Source organism: Bubalus kerabau, chromosome 11, assembly GCF_029407905.1.
Source record: "Bubalus kerabau isolate K-KA32 ecotype Philippines breed swamp buffalo chromosome 11, PCC_UOA_SB_1v2, whole genome shotgun sequence".
NCBI lineage: Eukaryota > Metazoa > Chordata > Mammalia > Artiodactyla > Bovidae > Bubalus > Bubalus kerabau.
This window is the reverse complement of record NC_073634.1, coordinates 75,873,083-75,887,608: the sequence shown is the minus strand read 5'-3', so window position 1 is coordinate 75,887,608 and position 14,526 is coordinate 75,873,083. Positions and strand designations below refer to the sequence as shown.

At 47.2% G+C, this 14,526-nt stretch overlaps 1 protein-coding gene across 3 annotated transcripts in view; it reads right to left on the bottom strand.

Annotated features, from left to right (window-relative positions):
• Positions 1-12,075, bottom strand: part of OTOF (otoferlin) — a 91,045-nt gene extending 78,970 nt beyond the window's left edge. For all 3 annotated transcript variants that reach the window (XM_055539148.1, XM_055539147.1, XM_055539149.1), the window contains exon 1: positions 11,997-12,075. In XM_055539148.1, coding sequence (XP_055395123.1) covers positions 11,997-12,075 — 79 coding nt within the window. The remainder of the gene's footprint in view (positions 1-11,996) is intronic.
• Between the last annotated feature and the right edge of the window lie 2,451 nt (positions 12,076-14,526).

The following is a 14,526-nucleotide window of genomic DNA, read 5'->3' as shown; positions in this document are numbered from 1 at the left end:
CTAGCTTTCATGCAATGTGACTTAAGGGTGCGAAACATCCCATCTGTACCAAACAGCCCTCTCTTCCAGTTTACCTTGCTAGAGCAGACCTTGAGAATAGGCAGGCGTGTAGCAACTGGGCTGTGAGCTGGTGTATGTTCACTCATTCTCGCATGCAAAAGGGTCTTCTAGTTCTGCTGAAAGCACAGTCATTTGGCCATGGAGGAGGGTGGGCCAGGTGTTTCACAATGATAATTAGAATCAGGATGTGATCTGAAGAACCTTATTACTATCCAAAGGTGAGGATAGGTCGGGCATGTAAAAGGCTACTATATAAGGCAAAATTTGGTTGCTGGCATGCAAAAAAGTGAAAATAAATTGAGAACACAGGAGAAAGAAAAATGACTTCAACTTAGCAGGTCAAGGGAGACATTGTAGAAGTATGGGCAGTTAACACTGGAAGGTCAGATGGAATGTAGAAATTCAGAGAGATTGAGGGAAAGGGAGAGAGAATGGACTCAGGCAGAGAACAGAGTGAGCAAAGGTTTGAATGGTTGAAGCAGACAACGGAGCTGGAAGGAGCGGGATGCAGGACAAGAGATAGTGATGGTGAAGGGAAGAATGAAAAGGCTCTTCCCTCAGGGAGCAGCCCCCTAAAGGAAGACCTGGAGTGAAGGGGGGTGTCCTGGGATCCTGAGAGGGCCTGGGGTTGGGAGGAGTGGACCGTTAAGGGGAAAGAGAATGTGCTGAGGACAAGCTTCAGGGACATGGCAGTTTTGCCCAGGACCTAGCCCTCTGGGCCGTGTCAGCACCTGACATTATTCTTTTCCCTGTGTGAGCTGAGAAGAAGGGCAAAGCACTCTGCTTGTGACTGAGACCTGCCATTCCTATTTCTTTGCATTGTTTCAAATTAGCCAGACCATGCTCAAAATTCTCCAAGCCAGGCTTCAGCAATATGTGAACCGTGAACTTCCTGATGTTCAAGCTGGTTTTAGAAAAGGCAGAGGAACCAGAGATCAAATTGCCAACATCCTCTGGATCATAGAAAAAGCAAGAGAGTTCCAGAAAAACATCTATTTCTGCTTTATTGACTATGCCAAAGCCTTTAACTGTGTGGATCACAATCAACTGTGTAAAATTCTGAAAGAGATGGGAATACCAGACCACCTGATCTGCCTCTTGAGAAACCTATATGCAGGTCAGGAAGCAACAGTTAGAACTGGACATGGAACAACAGACTGGTTCCAAATAGGAAAAGGAGTTCGTCAAGGCTGTATATTGTCACCCTGTTTATTTAACTTATATGCAGAGTACATCATGAGAAACACTGGACTGGAAGAAACACAAGCTGGAATCAAGATTGCCGGGAGAAATATCAATAACCTCAGATATGCAGATGACACCACTCTTATGGCAGAAAGTGAAGAGGAACTCAAAAGCCTCTTGATGAAAGTGAAAGAAGAGAGTGAAAAAGTTGGCTTAAAGCTCAACATTCAGAAAACTAAGATCATGGCATCCGGTCCCACCACTTCATGGGAAATAGATGGGGAAACAGTGGAAACAGTGTCAGACTTTATTTTTCTGGGCTCCAAAATCACTGCAGATGGTGACTGCAGCCATGAAATTAAAAGACGCTTACTCCTTAGAAGGAAAGTTATGACCAACCTAGATAGCATGTTCAAAAGCAGAGACATTACTTTTCCAACAAAGGTCCGTCTAGTCAAGGTTATGGTTTTTCCTGTGGTCATGTATGTATGTGAGAGTTGGACTGTGAAGAAGGCTGAGCACCGAAGAATTGATGCTTTTGAACTGTGGTGTTGGAGAAGACTCTTGAGAGTCCCTTGGACTGCAAGGTGATCCAACCAGTCCATTCTGAAGGAGATCAGCCCTGGGGTTTCTTTGGAAGGAATGATGCTAAAGCTGAAACTCCAGTACTTTGGCCACCTCATGCGAAGAGTTGACTCATTGGAAAAGACTCTGATGCTGGGAGGGATTGGGGGCAGGAGGAGAAGGGGCCGACAGAGGATGAGATGGCTGGATGGCATCGCTGACTCGATGGACGTGAGTCTCAGTGAACTCCGGGAGTTGGTGATAGACAGGGAGGCCTGGCGTGCTGCGATTCATGGGGTCACAAAGAGTCGGACACGACTGAACGACTGATCTGATCTGATCTGATCTGATCACCGTCTGCACTGCCTGGTATGGACTGTATGGAGGGTGGCCTGGCCCCATTCCCTATCACAGTGCTGTGATGGCCCCAGAATCTTCTCTCCCCCTGTTCCCCCACAGCAGCTCAGGAGGGGTGGCACTGCTCTTTTCATTCCCCCCAGTTCCAGTCAGCCTGCTCCTTTTCAAAGGCTAGCTACTTCTATGACTGTGGGGAGGCAGGGCCCTGTGTGCAGAAAAAGAGCCAAGTCTAGCCCAGGTTTTGGGCCATGTACTGAGGCTCAGGCTGGAGGCCTGGAGCTGGCTACTCAACCCCTGGGGTCTCAGAATCATCATCTCTAATGTGCCTGACTCTTTGTGACCCCATGGACTGTAGACTGCTGCGTTCCTCTGTCCATAGTACTTCCCAGGCAAGAATACTGGAACAGGTTGCCATTTCCTCCTCTAGGGGATCTTCCTGACCCAGGGATTGAACCCACCTCTCTTGTGCCTCCTGAATTGGCAGGTGGATTCTTTACCACTGTGCCACCTGGGAAGCCCATCATCTCTAAACTGGGGGCAATTAACCTGGACAACCCTACATCCTGGAACCACTGTGAGGGTCAGCAAGAGATTGTTTCTGTGAAAGTCTGAGTAAAGCATCAAGTCCCTTACAAGCACAAGGGGCCATGGGATGGTAGGCTCGTGGGCCAGGCTCCCTGAGTTCGAAGCCCAGCTCTAACACTTGCTGGCCGTATGCTCTTGAATAAGTTAAACACTCTTTGTCTTAGTTTCTTCATCCATAAAATGGAGAGCATGACAGTGCTTATACGCCTAGTACATAGCTCATTACCCAATTAAAAGATGGCTATTTCTGCTAAAGAGTCCTGCTTTTTCTTTTGACGTTTAAGTTGTGTCTTAAATATAAAAATGGTTTCCTCTATTATGAATCACATTTTGTAGCTTATTTTTAGTAGTATATAATCAGGAGCAATTTTCTACCTTATCTTATGTAATATTTTTCAAAGTCTAGGTATTTTAGGTATGATTAGCTCTTTTTTTAAACAAGGTAAAATTTACATTCACAGATTTTGAAAAAAATTATTTATTTTTAATTGAAGGATAATTGCTTTACAGTATTGCATTCACAGATCTTAAGTGCACAACTCAATAAGTTTTGATAAATACATATACTTTTGTGCTCACCATATAATCAAGACACATTGATCAAGAACATTTCCAATTCTCAAGACATTCCCTCACTGCACCGCCCCCTGCCCCAACTCCATCAATCTCTACCCCTTATAGGTAAACCACTGCTCTGATTTCTAACTTTTGATTTTAAACTTTTATAAATGGTATCATACAAAATGTACTTTTGTGTGTCTGACTTCTTGCAGTCAATGTAATACTTTTGTGATTCACCCAAAATGCAGTTTTGTGGTTGCATATATCTTAATTCATTCAATTTTATTGTTGAGCAATTTCTGTAGCATGAATAGATTATAATTTGTTTATCCATTTTCTTGTTCATACTTTTGGGAATGCTTTCAATGTCATGAAATGTTGTGAGTAAAGATGCTTAACATTCTTGCAAAAGTATTTTTGTGCAACTATCATTTCATTTCTCTTGGGGAAATATCTAATAGCAGAATCATTGGGTTATAGCATATGTTTATGTTTAACTTTGGAAGAAATTGCCAAACAGATTTGCAAAGTGATTATACTATTTTATAATCCCATCCACAATGTAAAAAAATGTAATTGTTCTATATCCTCACCAACATTTGGTTATTGTCAGACTTTTACATTTTAGTGCATGTGAAGTTGTAATTGATTTTGGTTTTTGAGTTTAATTTTTCCAGTGACTAATGATGATCACATTTTACTGTGTTTATTGGCCATTTCTATATCCATATCATAAGCAAGGCAAGGTTGTCCACTTTTATTCAACATTGGTACTAGAGTTCTAGCCAGTCATTATTTTTACAATTTTAAACCAACCTTGCATTCCTGGGATGTAGCTCACTTGTCACGATGTGCTATCTCTTTTGTATAGTGCTACTCAACTGACTAATATTTTGTTAAGTATTTTTACATCTTTGTTCATGAGGGATATTAGGCTCTAATTTTCTATTTGTACAAAATCTTTATCAGATTTTGGTATCAAAAATGAGTTACAAAGTGTTTGTTCTTCTCTATTTTCTGAGAGTTTGTGTAAGATTAGCATTATTTTTTCTTTAAGTATTTTTTAGAATTTACCAGTGAAGCTATCCAGACCTGAAGTCTTCTTTATGGAAAAGCAGTTTACACCACCACCATCAACATCATTATTATCCTTGTTATACAAAGTTGATGTCTTTAATAGGTACTGGACTTTTTTGTGTCAGTGTTCGTCAGTTATTTTCCAAGGGATTTGTCTCTTTCATCTGAGAGTTGTAGAAATTTATTGAGATAACATTATTCATAATATTCCCTCATTTTCCTTTTAATGTAATTATATCCCCTCTTTCCTTTTTAATATTGGTAGTTTGTGTTTTCTTGTTTTTTTTTCTTGCTCAATCTTGCTATGCTGCTGCTGCTAAGTCACTTCAGTTGTGTCCGACTCTGTGCGACCCCAGAGACGGCAGCCCTCCAGGCTCCCCAGTCCCTGGGATTCTCCAGGCAAGAACACTGGGGTAGGTTGCCATTTCCTTCTCCAATGCATGAAAGTGAAAGTGAAGTCACTCAGTCGTGTCTGACTCTTTGCGACCCCATGGACTGCAGCCTACCAGGCTCCTCGGTCCTATTTTATTATTTTTTTAAAAAAAACTCTGTTATTTTTCTGTGTTGTTTGTCTTCTATTTCTTCTTTTTATTATCCGTGGATTTAATAATTTAGATTGCATTTTTATTTATTGAAACATAATTCACAAACCATAGAGTTCACTCACTGAAAGTGTACAAATCAGTGAGTTTTGTATACTTCCAAAGTTGGGCAACCTTCATCACTAATTCTAGAATATTTTCATCACCCCAAAAGGAACCCCATACTCATTAGCAATCACTTCCCTTCATCCTCTTTCCAGCCCCTGGCAACAACTAATCCATTTTCTGTCTTTATATATTTTTTCTATTCTGACCTTTTCATACAAATGGAATCCTATGATATATGGTCTTTTGAGCCTGGCTTACTACACTTAGCATAATGTTTTTATTCTTGGGTTTAATTTGCTTTTCTTTTAGTAGTTTCTTAAGGCAGGAACCTAAATCATTGATTGTATATATTTTTCTTTTCTACTGTAAGTATTTAAAGCTATAAATGTTGATGTGTTGTATTTTCATTAACATCCAGTTAGAGATGTCATAACTTTGCTTTTGTTTTCTCTTTGGCCACAGGTTATTTAGAAGGGTATTATTTAATTTCTGAATATTTGGAACTTTTAAAGATCTCTTATGTGTTTTATTTCTAATTGAATGCCAGTGGAGTCAGAAAATATACTCTGTAAGATGTTGGTCTTTTGAAATGTATTGTGACTTTAATTACCTAGTATATGGCCTGTCTTGATAAGTACTCAGTGTACATATGAGAAGAATGTGTATTTTTTCAGCTTGGGAGTGAAAGGTTCTAGAAATGCCAGTTTCTAGAAGTGCTTGATGATGCTGTCAAAACTTCCATGTCTCTAAGGACTTTATTGTTCAGTCATTTCTGATTCTCTCCTGTAATAACACTTCTTCACCTATGAGGAACACATTCTATTGAACTTTATAATGACAACTGATGGTACAGTAGAATGAAGAAATTCTATTGAAAAAAAAATTTCCAGGAAAGCAGCTATTCCTTCAGTTCCTTAAATAGTGTGTGCTCTCCAAAGATCGCCAGCAACTCAGAGAGCCAGGTTTGGGTTCTGTAGAGTCCCTGGGGTTCCTGCAGGGAAGGTTGTCCCTTCCTTTGCCCCATTTCTCAGTTAGATGGAGGCCTAATCTACCCCTTACCCTTTGTTTTCCGCAAATCTTACTCAAATATAATTTCTTACCTCCACTTATTTATTTCCCCTTCCCTCACCCTATTAACACCCAGGGACTCAGTGGTAACTCAGGCTTAGGTCAGGGATCCACCTGAGAGGCAGGGGCAGGGCAGGGATTGTAAACCCCATCCCTCTGGCTCAGAGGGATGTACCTGTACTTCCTTGCAGGTGCTGCCTCACACTGATTCTTCTGTGTGACTGATGGCTCTGGTTCCCATTTTTTTCAGACCCAGGCACTAAGGTAGAGAGAGTGTGGTGTTTCCCCTTGCGCCTAGGACAGAACCAGCTACACACTTAGCAACTGGTGCCTCTTAGGTTCTCCCATTCTGTTACAGATGGAAGAGGCTGAGGTCTCAGTGACCCACAAGCTGTGCAGAGTACCTTCCCTGTGTCAGGCACTGGGAAGATAATGAAGCATAATGGAAAGGTGACTCTTTTTACATCCTTAAATGGGGTAAAACTGTTAAAACTTCAGTCCTGACTTTTTCTTAAACCTTGGCTTTTTAAAAAAGCCATTGAGTGAAAACTGACCTCCAGTTAAGTTGATGAGCCTGTTTGCTTAGAAATATAAAATAAAATAGAAGCAATGTTGTAAAGTTTAGAAATAAAATAAAATTAAAAAAATTAGAAATTAAAAAAAAAAGAAAGAAAAAAAAATAGAAGCAATGACGGTGGAGCCAACCTCTTGGGGGTAGATCAGTCCAGGCAGGGAAGAGGTAAGAGGTCAAAGGTAGAGATGATCACGTGGTATTCTCTGTCTCAGGAGCCCTTTCTGGAACCGTCAGTGGAGGAAACAGATCACTGACGGGTGCTGCTTGGCTCGGGGCCTCAGTATCCCCCGCTGCTAACTGCCTGGCTTCTCCTGCTGCACCTATAAGTTGTACTGCTTCCCTGTCTCTCCTGTTTGGGGTCTGTTCTGTGCATTGTGCTGGCCCCAGGGAACCTGGTGAGGTACCTGCACTGGAGGAGCCCACCAGGATGGTCATGGCTCCAGGTGTTTTCACCCCATCATCTTCATGTCTGGCAGAATTTGGGGTGTCAACAATGGGCAGGAGTCCAAAGGACAACTCCTGCCCCACCAATCCTTGGGTGCATGGGGTCCCCAGGGTCACAGTCTACTCTCTTTCTCTCTCTGTAGAAGGTTGTAGCATGAGGGGCCCTGGAATAATTAGCATAATCCTTATGCTGCACAGCAATTTACAGTTTGTAGAGCCTTTCATGTATATCAACTTTCTCATTTGATCCCACAGCAGTCCCGTAAGAACCAAGCATATCTCACCTTCTCCTAGACCTTACCATCTGGATTCCCAACCACTGGATTCCAACCCCTTTCCTGGGTATACAGGGTACCGAGTGAAATTTCTGACTTCCCAGGGGACATACTCACTAGAATGACTTGCAGGCAAGCCCATCCTCTTTGTGTGTCCCAAACCTGCTCTTCCTTGCATGCTCCATTGATGGCCTCACTGTCCACCCAGGTACTCAGTATGGAATCCAGAGGCACACTGGCCCTGCCTTCTTGCTTACTGACAGCCCCAGAGCTGCCCCCTCTCTGAACCAATGCCATCCCTTCTCTCCAAACCCACAGCCCCCTGTTGAGGTGCAACCCTCTGCCTGTGCCACTGCCCCTCCCTGGGCTTCTGACCTCCAGAGTGTGCTTCCCTAAATCAGATCTCCCCACCCCATTCTCCTGCCAAGAGCCTCGGTGACTCCCACTCACAAGGCTAAGTTCAAACTCCAGGGTGTAACGCTGAACACCCTCTGTGTTTGAGCCCAGCCTCCCCTCCACCAACTCCCAGCCCAGGCCCTGCCAGCATGCCTTGTTCCCCAAGCCCTTGACATAGTTCCACACCATTATATCTGTACTGACAGTATCCCCTCTGCCTGCACTGGGGCCTTTTGTGAGTGTTATTTCTGCCAACATACTATCCTTGCTCAAGGGTGTTTAGATATCAGCCCAACCCCTGCTCAGCAAATCTCCTCCCTGGGCCTGTGTGCTTTTCCAGCTTCATCTCATTGACTCACCCTCTTAGGGAGGCTTCGGGAGCTCCTGGTCTGAGTGGGCTTCCCTCGCCCCATGCTGCCTGGCACCTGTCCCTCCCTTTCCAGAACACTCATCACACTCACAGTGACCTGTACAATGGCTGTCTTCCCTTGAGGGCAAGGACCATGTCTGTCTCATTGACTGCTGTCACCCCATTGCCTGGAATAGCACTTAGCTCATAATTGGTTCTCAATGAATATTATTACCTGGATGAATGAAAGGAGTGAACTAATGACTAAATACTTGACTTACAAAACACATTAAAATATAGCTTTTAATGAACTGGGAAAGAGTTTATGACATCAATGAGACAATTAGAAACTTGATCACTGACTGAATACTTGATAATACTAAAGAATTATTGTTATTTTTATGAATGATATGTGGGGTTTTTAGCCCTTAATTTTTATATCTATATACTGACTATTTACAGAGGAAATAGTGTGGTGTTGGGATTTACTTTCAAATAATTTGGAGGGTGAGAGCAGGAAGGGGTACAGATGAAACAAGGTTGTCCATGAGTTGATAGCTGTTAAGACTGCATGGGGAGAACCTGAGGGCAATTGTACTATTTTCCTACTGTTGTATTTATTTGAGATTTTCCATTCTAAAAAGTTAATAATGAAAAAAAAGATTGGACCCAGATGGGAGTAGGTGGAAGGGATATAGCTTTTTTGTTATCAGTAAACGTGGGTAAGATAACCAAGACTTTGCAGTTCAGGGAAATTATTTGCAAGTCTGATCTTGAGCACATTTCCTTCCAGCAGCATTTTTGCTGAGGGCCATTTATAGTAGAGGCCAATTTTATGGTCGTTTCAACATCATAAAATGATCTCCTCCTCATCAGAGCAGGAGAGGCCTGGGCAATATCCAGTATGCTCTGCTGTTCTCCGAGGTCTGCACTGGTTTGGTCTGGCTGGGTTGGCATAGGGGGGCATTTATCACCAAGGGCTTTTGGCAGAGAAGATCCTGCCCCCCACCTGTGAGTGCTGTGAAGAGTGGAGGAGGCAGGCACACATCCCTCAGGGGACCCGCAGAGGCATGGAGCCATGTCCACAGCCAGCTGTGCTCTGCTGCTGCTGCTAAGTTGCTTCAGTCATGTCCGACTCTGTGTAACCCCGTAGATGGCAGCCCACCAGGCTCCCCCGTCCCTGGGATTCTCCAGGCAAGAACACTGGAGTGTGTTGCCATTTCCTTCTCCAATGCATGAAAGTGAAAAGTGAAATTGAAGTTGCTCAGTCATGTCCAACTCTTAGCAACCCCATGGACTGAAGCCTACCAGGCTCCTCCATCCATGGGATTTTCCAGGCAAGAGTACTGGAGTGGGGTGCCACTGTCTTCTCCAGCAACCTGATGAGATGAGTTTTATTATCATGCCCATTTTACTGATGAGGAAACTGAGGTTCAGAGAGGTTAAGTCCGGAGCAGGACCCAGGTGGGACCCAGGGGGCTTTTGACCCTATATCTAGAGATTTCTCTACCAGAGTCCCATAGAGCTCTTTCCTTGGTGTCCTAGAGGGCACAGCACAGAAAGTCAAGCTGTATTTCAACCAATTTGTGTACCAGGGCCATATATAACTCACCTGGTGCTCCCTTATACCACTTGGCCTTGAGCTTTACTCAAGGGATCTGGGGAGCTCAGGGCCAGCACCTCCCTCTGACTGTTCACTGTCTTCTCATTTCTCCCTGTCGGGCACTTGCCTGGACACCAGTGGTTGTGTGCAGGGGGTGCTGTGGAACATTCTAGAGTGAGTCAGTTTCCTCTGAATTATAGTTAGTGTTGGTCTATGGGGGCATTTATAGTCAACTGCTGGCAGCAGCAGGTGAATGACTGGGGCATCTCTGTTGCAGTGGATTTATTCTGGAAACCTGCCATCTGTCTGTTCCTGATGCCCTAACCCCCCTCCTCGGGAGCTCTACCTACCACAGCCCACTCCAGAGGCAGAGCTCAGAAGTGGACCCTCCACTCAGTCCAGAAGGTACAGGTTGCAAATAGGCTAGTTTCTGAGGCAAGGACTGGCCCCACCGCCCAAAGAAAAAGGTGAACATCAGACAGACAAGGTGCTCGCCCCCAGCTCACCAGAAGGGATAAAGAGGCCTTGAGGGTAGAGAACTAGGGCTGGGGGTGAGGACTTGTGGATTGGGCCCACCATGCCTCGGTGCCTCCACCAAGGATACATGGATCTCTCTATGCCTTGGTTTCTCTGCCTGCAAATGGGACTGGTGTGTGCAGCCTGGACTATCCTGCCATAGCAGCAACATTGCAACCTGTAGCTTAAGGCCGAAATACTGTGCTCTGTCCAACACAGGGACCCTTGAGAGGACATGCTTGCTTTTTCTAAAGGCAGCACCAGCGGCAGGTGGCACATGGAGATCTAGGGAGCTGCAGAGAAAGCAGTCTGGGGGAGTGTGGGGAGCAACAGGCAGCCAGGCCCCGTTTCTCTCCCTCCTGTCAGCAGGGACACCACAGCCTCTCTACCTCTGCCTGTCCCTACGAGAGCAGGCCTCAGGACAACCCAGGGCCTGGTGCCCAGAGCTGGCCTAACCAAGGGGGTGATATGGATATCCCGGGGGCTGCTGGAGACCTCCTGGGAAGGCTGCCCCATGGTCTACCCTCTCCCTCCTGACACAGGTGCAGACGTGTGTCCAGCCTGGGCCCTGATGCTCATTCTGCTCTTTAGTCTGGTGGCTTTGTTTAGCTCCTCCTCTGCTCACCCACCCTGTCCCCACCCTCAGGCCCCTCTCCAGGGTAGGAAGGGCCATGTCTAGGGAGGAGCACCTGGCTTTCGGTCAAAGGCTGCCAGAGATGCTCCTGGCCCAGGGGGCTGGGCTGTGGCCCAAGGGCCAAGACCGGGACTCCTGGTCTTCAGGGACTGCCCACTGTCCCCCGAGTGAAGGCCGTTTTGCCGCATCTGCTCTGCTCATACCTACTCTGGATTCAGGCTCACGGAGCCTCGGTCTGTTCCCATGTTCCAGCTCCTCTCCTGACCTTGGGCATCCTGTCACTTCTGTCTGCTGTGTCCTTACCTCTTCACCTTACTCCTTCCTGCTGTTCCCTTGGGTTTCAGCTGTGGTGTCACCTCCTCCTGGAAGCCTTCCCTGACTACCCTGCCCCCAGCCTGCATCAGGGTGCTGCTTCTGTAGCTTGCATGCTACTTTTGTCCCCATCCTCATCGTACCACGCACCTCTCCTATTATCTGTCCCCTGGTCCTCCTGTCTCACTGGATGTGGGCTCGTTGAGGGCCAGGCCTGGGTCATGCCCAGCCCCCAGCTGTGGCACAGAGGTCATAGTAAATGGTGACTGGATGCTAGGGGGCTAGGAAGAGAACTGACAGTGAGAGAGGCTCGTGGGGCTCAAAGGATCCCTGACCACAGACAGACCTAAAAGAAGCCAACAGTATCTCCATCATGCTGGTTTCTAGGAGCCTGGGTCTTCCAGGCTGGGACCCCACCTCCACTCTGTGCCCAAGGAAACCAGTCTGCAGGAGGGAGAGAGAGAGGAGGAGGGGGCCCAGGGTCCCCTGAGCCTGGGGTTGGGGTTCTTGCTTTTGCCTCCCCAGGACCTCCTGTAGGCCAAGGACTCTAAAATCCTCTGGCTGGCACACTGGCCAGTGCAGGGAGAGACATACACGCAGATACTGAAACAGGGGGACTATGATTTTCGAGAAATCATAATGGCTAGCCTGGCAAGGGGCAGATGGCTGCCCATGAGAAGCTTTGTTGCCCCAAGCATGCTAGAAGTTTTCCAATCCCTCCTTCCCTCTCTGCTCTATCCCATCTGCCCAGAGCTGGGGGGCCCCATAAGATGGGGCCTTCCCTACCTCGGAAAGTCACTTTGGCGATCCGGTCACCCTTGCCCCGCAGCTCGGAGACTGTCTTGAGGTGGACGAGCAGGGCCATGCTGGTGCGGGGAGCCCCGGCACCGCCAGGAGGTAGCAGCCGGGGAAGGAGCGAGCTCTGTGGATGGAGCACTCAGCACACTCACGCCTCCCTCCTCTCTGCCGCCTCCTCTCCCTCCGATGCTGCCCACAGAGACCAAGGCAACCAAGCCCAGCGGCTCCCTCCAGCGACTCACAGAGACTCATAGCCCTGCCAGCTCCCGCCCCTCCAAGTTGTCAGCCCAGCGTGTGTGTATCTGTGTGTGTGTGTGTGTGTGTGTGTGTGTGTGTCTTGTGTGCGCCTGAGCACAGCCTAGCAGTGCAGACAGTCTGAATTCATTATTCAGCAGCTGCCTGCTCCCAGATAAAGCTCTGCTCAGCTTCAGGTGTCTTCTCACAGCTCCTGGAGTGGGGATGTCAGCCCACCCCTCCGCAGGGCCTGCCAGGCCAGCTCTCCTGCCACCAGGAGTGGGCAGAAGGGAGTGGGCATGAGGGGGTAGACTGGGGTGGGGCAACACCCCCTCCCGTGGAGGAGAGGGAACTTGATGACCTTTGTGCACCGGAAGCTAGGCTGTTGCACAGTTTCAGGGTGATCCTTGCTGTCCCTCCACCAGTCAAGTTGGCCAGCAAGGCTGCTGTTGCCCACCAGGCTCAGGGGGCCTGGATGGGGCAGGCCTGGTTGTTTGGGGCGGGGGGAGGGGGCAGTCACACTGTGCTAGGTAGAAATCCCAGCCCAGGGCCCTGCCTCTGGAAAACCAGCATCTACCAGGCAACATCCAGGCTGTGCCTGCTGGCCGGACCCTCAGAGAAGTGTTAGTCATTCAGTCATGTCTCACTCTTTGTGACCCCATGGTCGGTATGCCACCAGACACCTCTATCATGGAATTCTCCAGGCAAGAATACTGAGTGAGTTGTCATTTCCTTCTCCAGGGGATCGTCCTGACCCAGGGATCGAACCCAGGTCTCCTGCATTACCATCTGAGCCATCAGGGAAGCCCTAAGAGACGAATGCTCTCCTCCTTCTGCTTTCATGGAGGTTATGACCCCAAGAGGCCAGTCCTGACTCCTTGGAATCCGGGAGGGTGGAAGTGGTACTTCTGGGGAGCCTAGGAGCTAGGCTCAGCGTGATTGGAGATGCCTGACTGTGAAGGCCTCCAGGGCTTATGTTTTACTAAGGGCAGTGCTTTAGGTCCCAGGCACTAATCCCACGCTGTCCTACGGTCAGGGGTGGCAAGATGTGCTGGGAAAGAACTGTCAGCTCCCAGGGGTGGGGGAAGGGGTGTCTGCAGCAGAATTTCTAAGGACCAAAGGAGAACTGGCCCTCCTTTCTTGTAGCAGCACACCCAGGAGGGGCTCAGGGGGACAGGGACCCTGGAGGCTGGAATCCCTGAGCCTGGAGCCTTTGCAAGGCCAGCTGCACCCTTGCTCTTACATTTGCTGTGCATGGAATGCCCTGCTGTACCCTTAGCTTCTCGGCTAGACTCAGCTGAAAGTGCCTCTGCAGCCGCACGGCACCAGAGCTGGCTCGGTCCTTGTCTGTGATGCCCCTACCCCCTCTCATCCACTGCTTCATTGAGCTGCTCCACTTACCTCCCCCGACCCCCTAGCTGGGAGACCCTGGACCGCTGCCCCTGTGCAGCCTCAGAGGCTTGCACAGTCTTCTGAGGATGGTAGGCTATTCAGTGACTGTTGACAGGATAAAAGAGTGAGCGTGGTGACCTAACTGAACAGTCAAAAAGTTAAAAACAAAGAAATATTAAATTCTTACAGCATGTGACAAGAGGTTACTCCCTTCGAATTCTACAGTCCAAGTGACCTGTAGGATGTCGCAAGAGCTTCCTTCCTTCTAGGTGTTTCCTTCCTGCTCTATCTTATTTTTTCTATTTCTTTGTGTTCTAATTCCTTCTCTCTCTTCCCTTCCTCAAATTCTTCTCCTTTCTCACTTTTATCCAGTCATATTGAGTTAAAAAATATTTTAGAATATTGTATTTATGCAATAAAAGTGAATGTCTAATTAAATAGATGTTGAATGTCTCTTTTTGAAAAAAAAGTAAATTCATTAGCATGTTCCAGCCCGAAGGCTAACAGGTGATCTTTGTAAGGTTTGCAGGTGCATTACAGGGGAAAAATGTCCATCCCCTCCCTAGGCCCTCTGGAGGTTCTCAAGAAGGGGCTGAGTTTCATGAGGCCTCCTATAGACCTGTGCATCTTTAGGAAAAAGTCCTTGAACTTGCCCTAAGCAAGGCCTGGAGCCTTGTTGAATTCCAGTTTCCATATCTATAAAGCTGTAGCAATTCCACCTGGTCAGAACAGAGTACTTGTCAGCTGAGCCACTGACCCTTCTGATACCTAAGCCAGAGCCCACTTTTTAATTTCTACTCTCCTGACTATTACCCATTGGGCTGACTGTTAGTTCCCTGATAGCTCAGTTGATAAAGAATCTGCCTGCAATGCAGGAGACCCCAGTTCAATT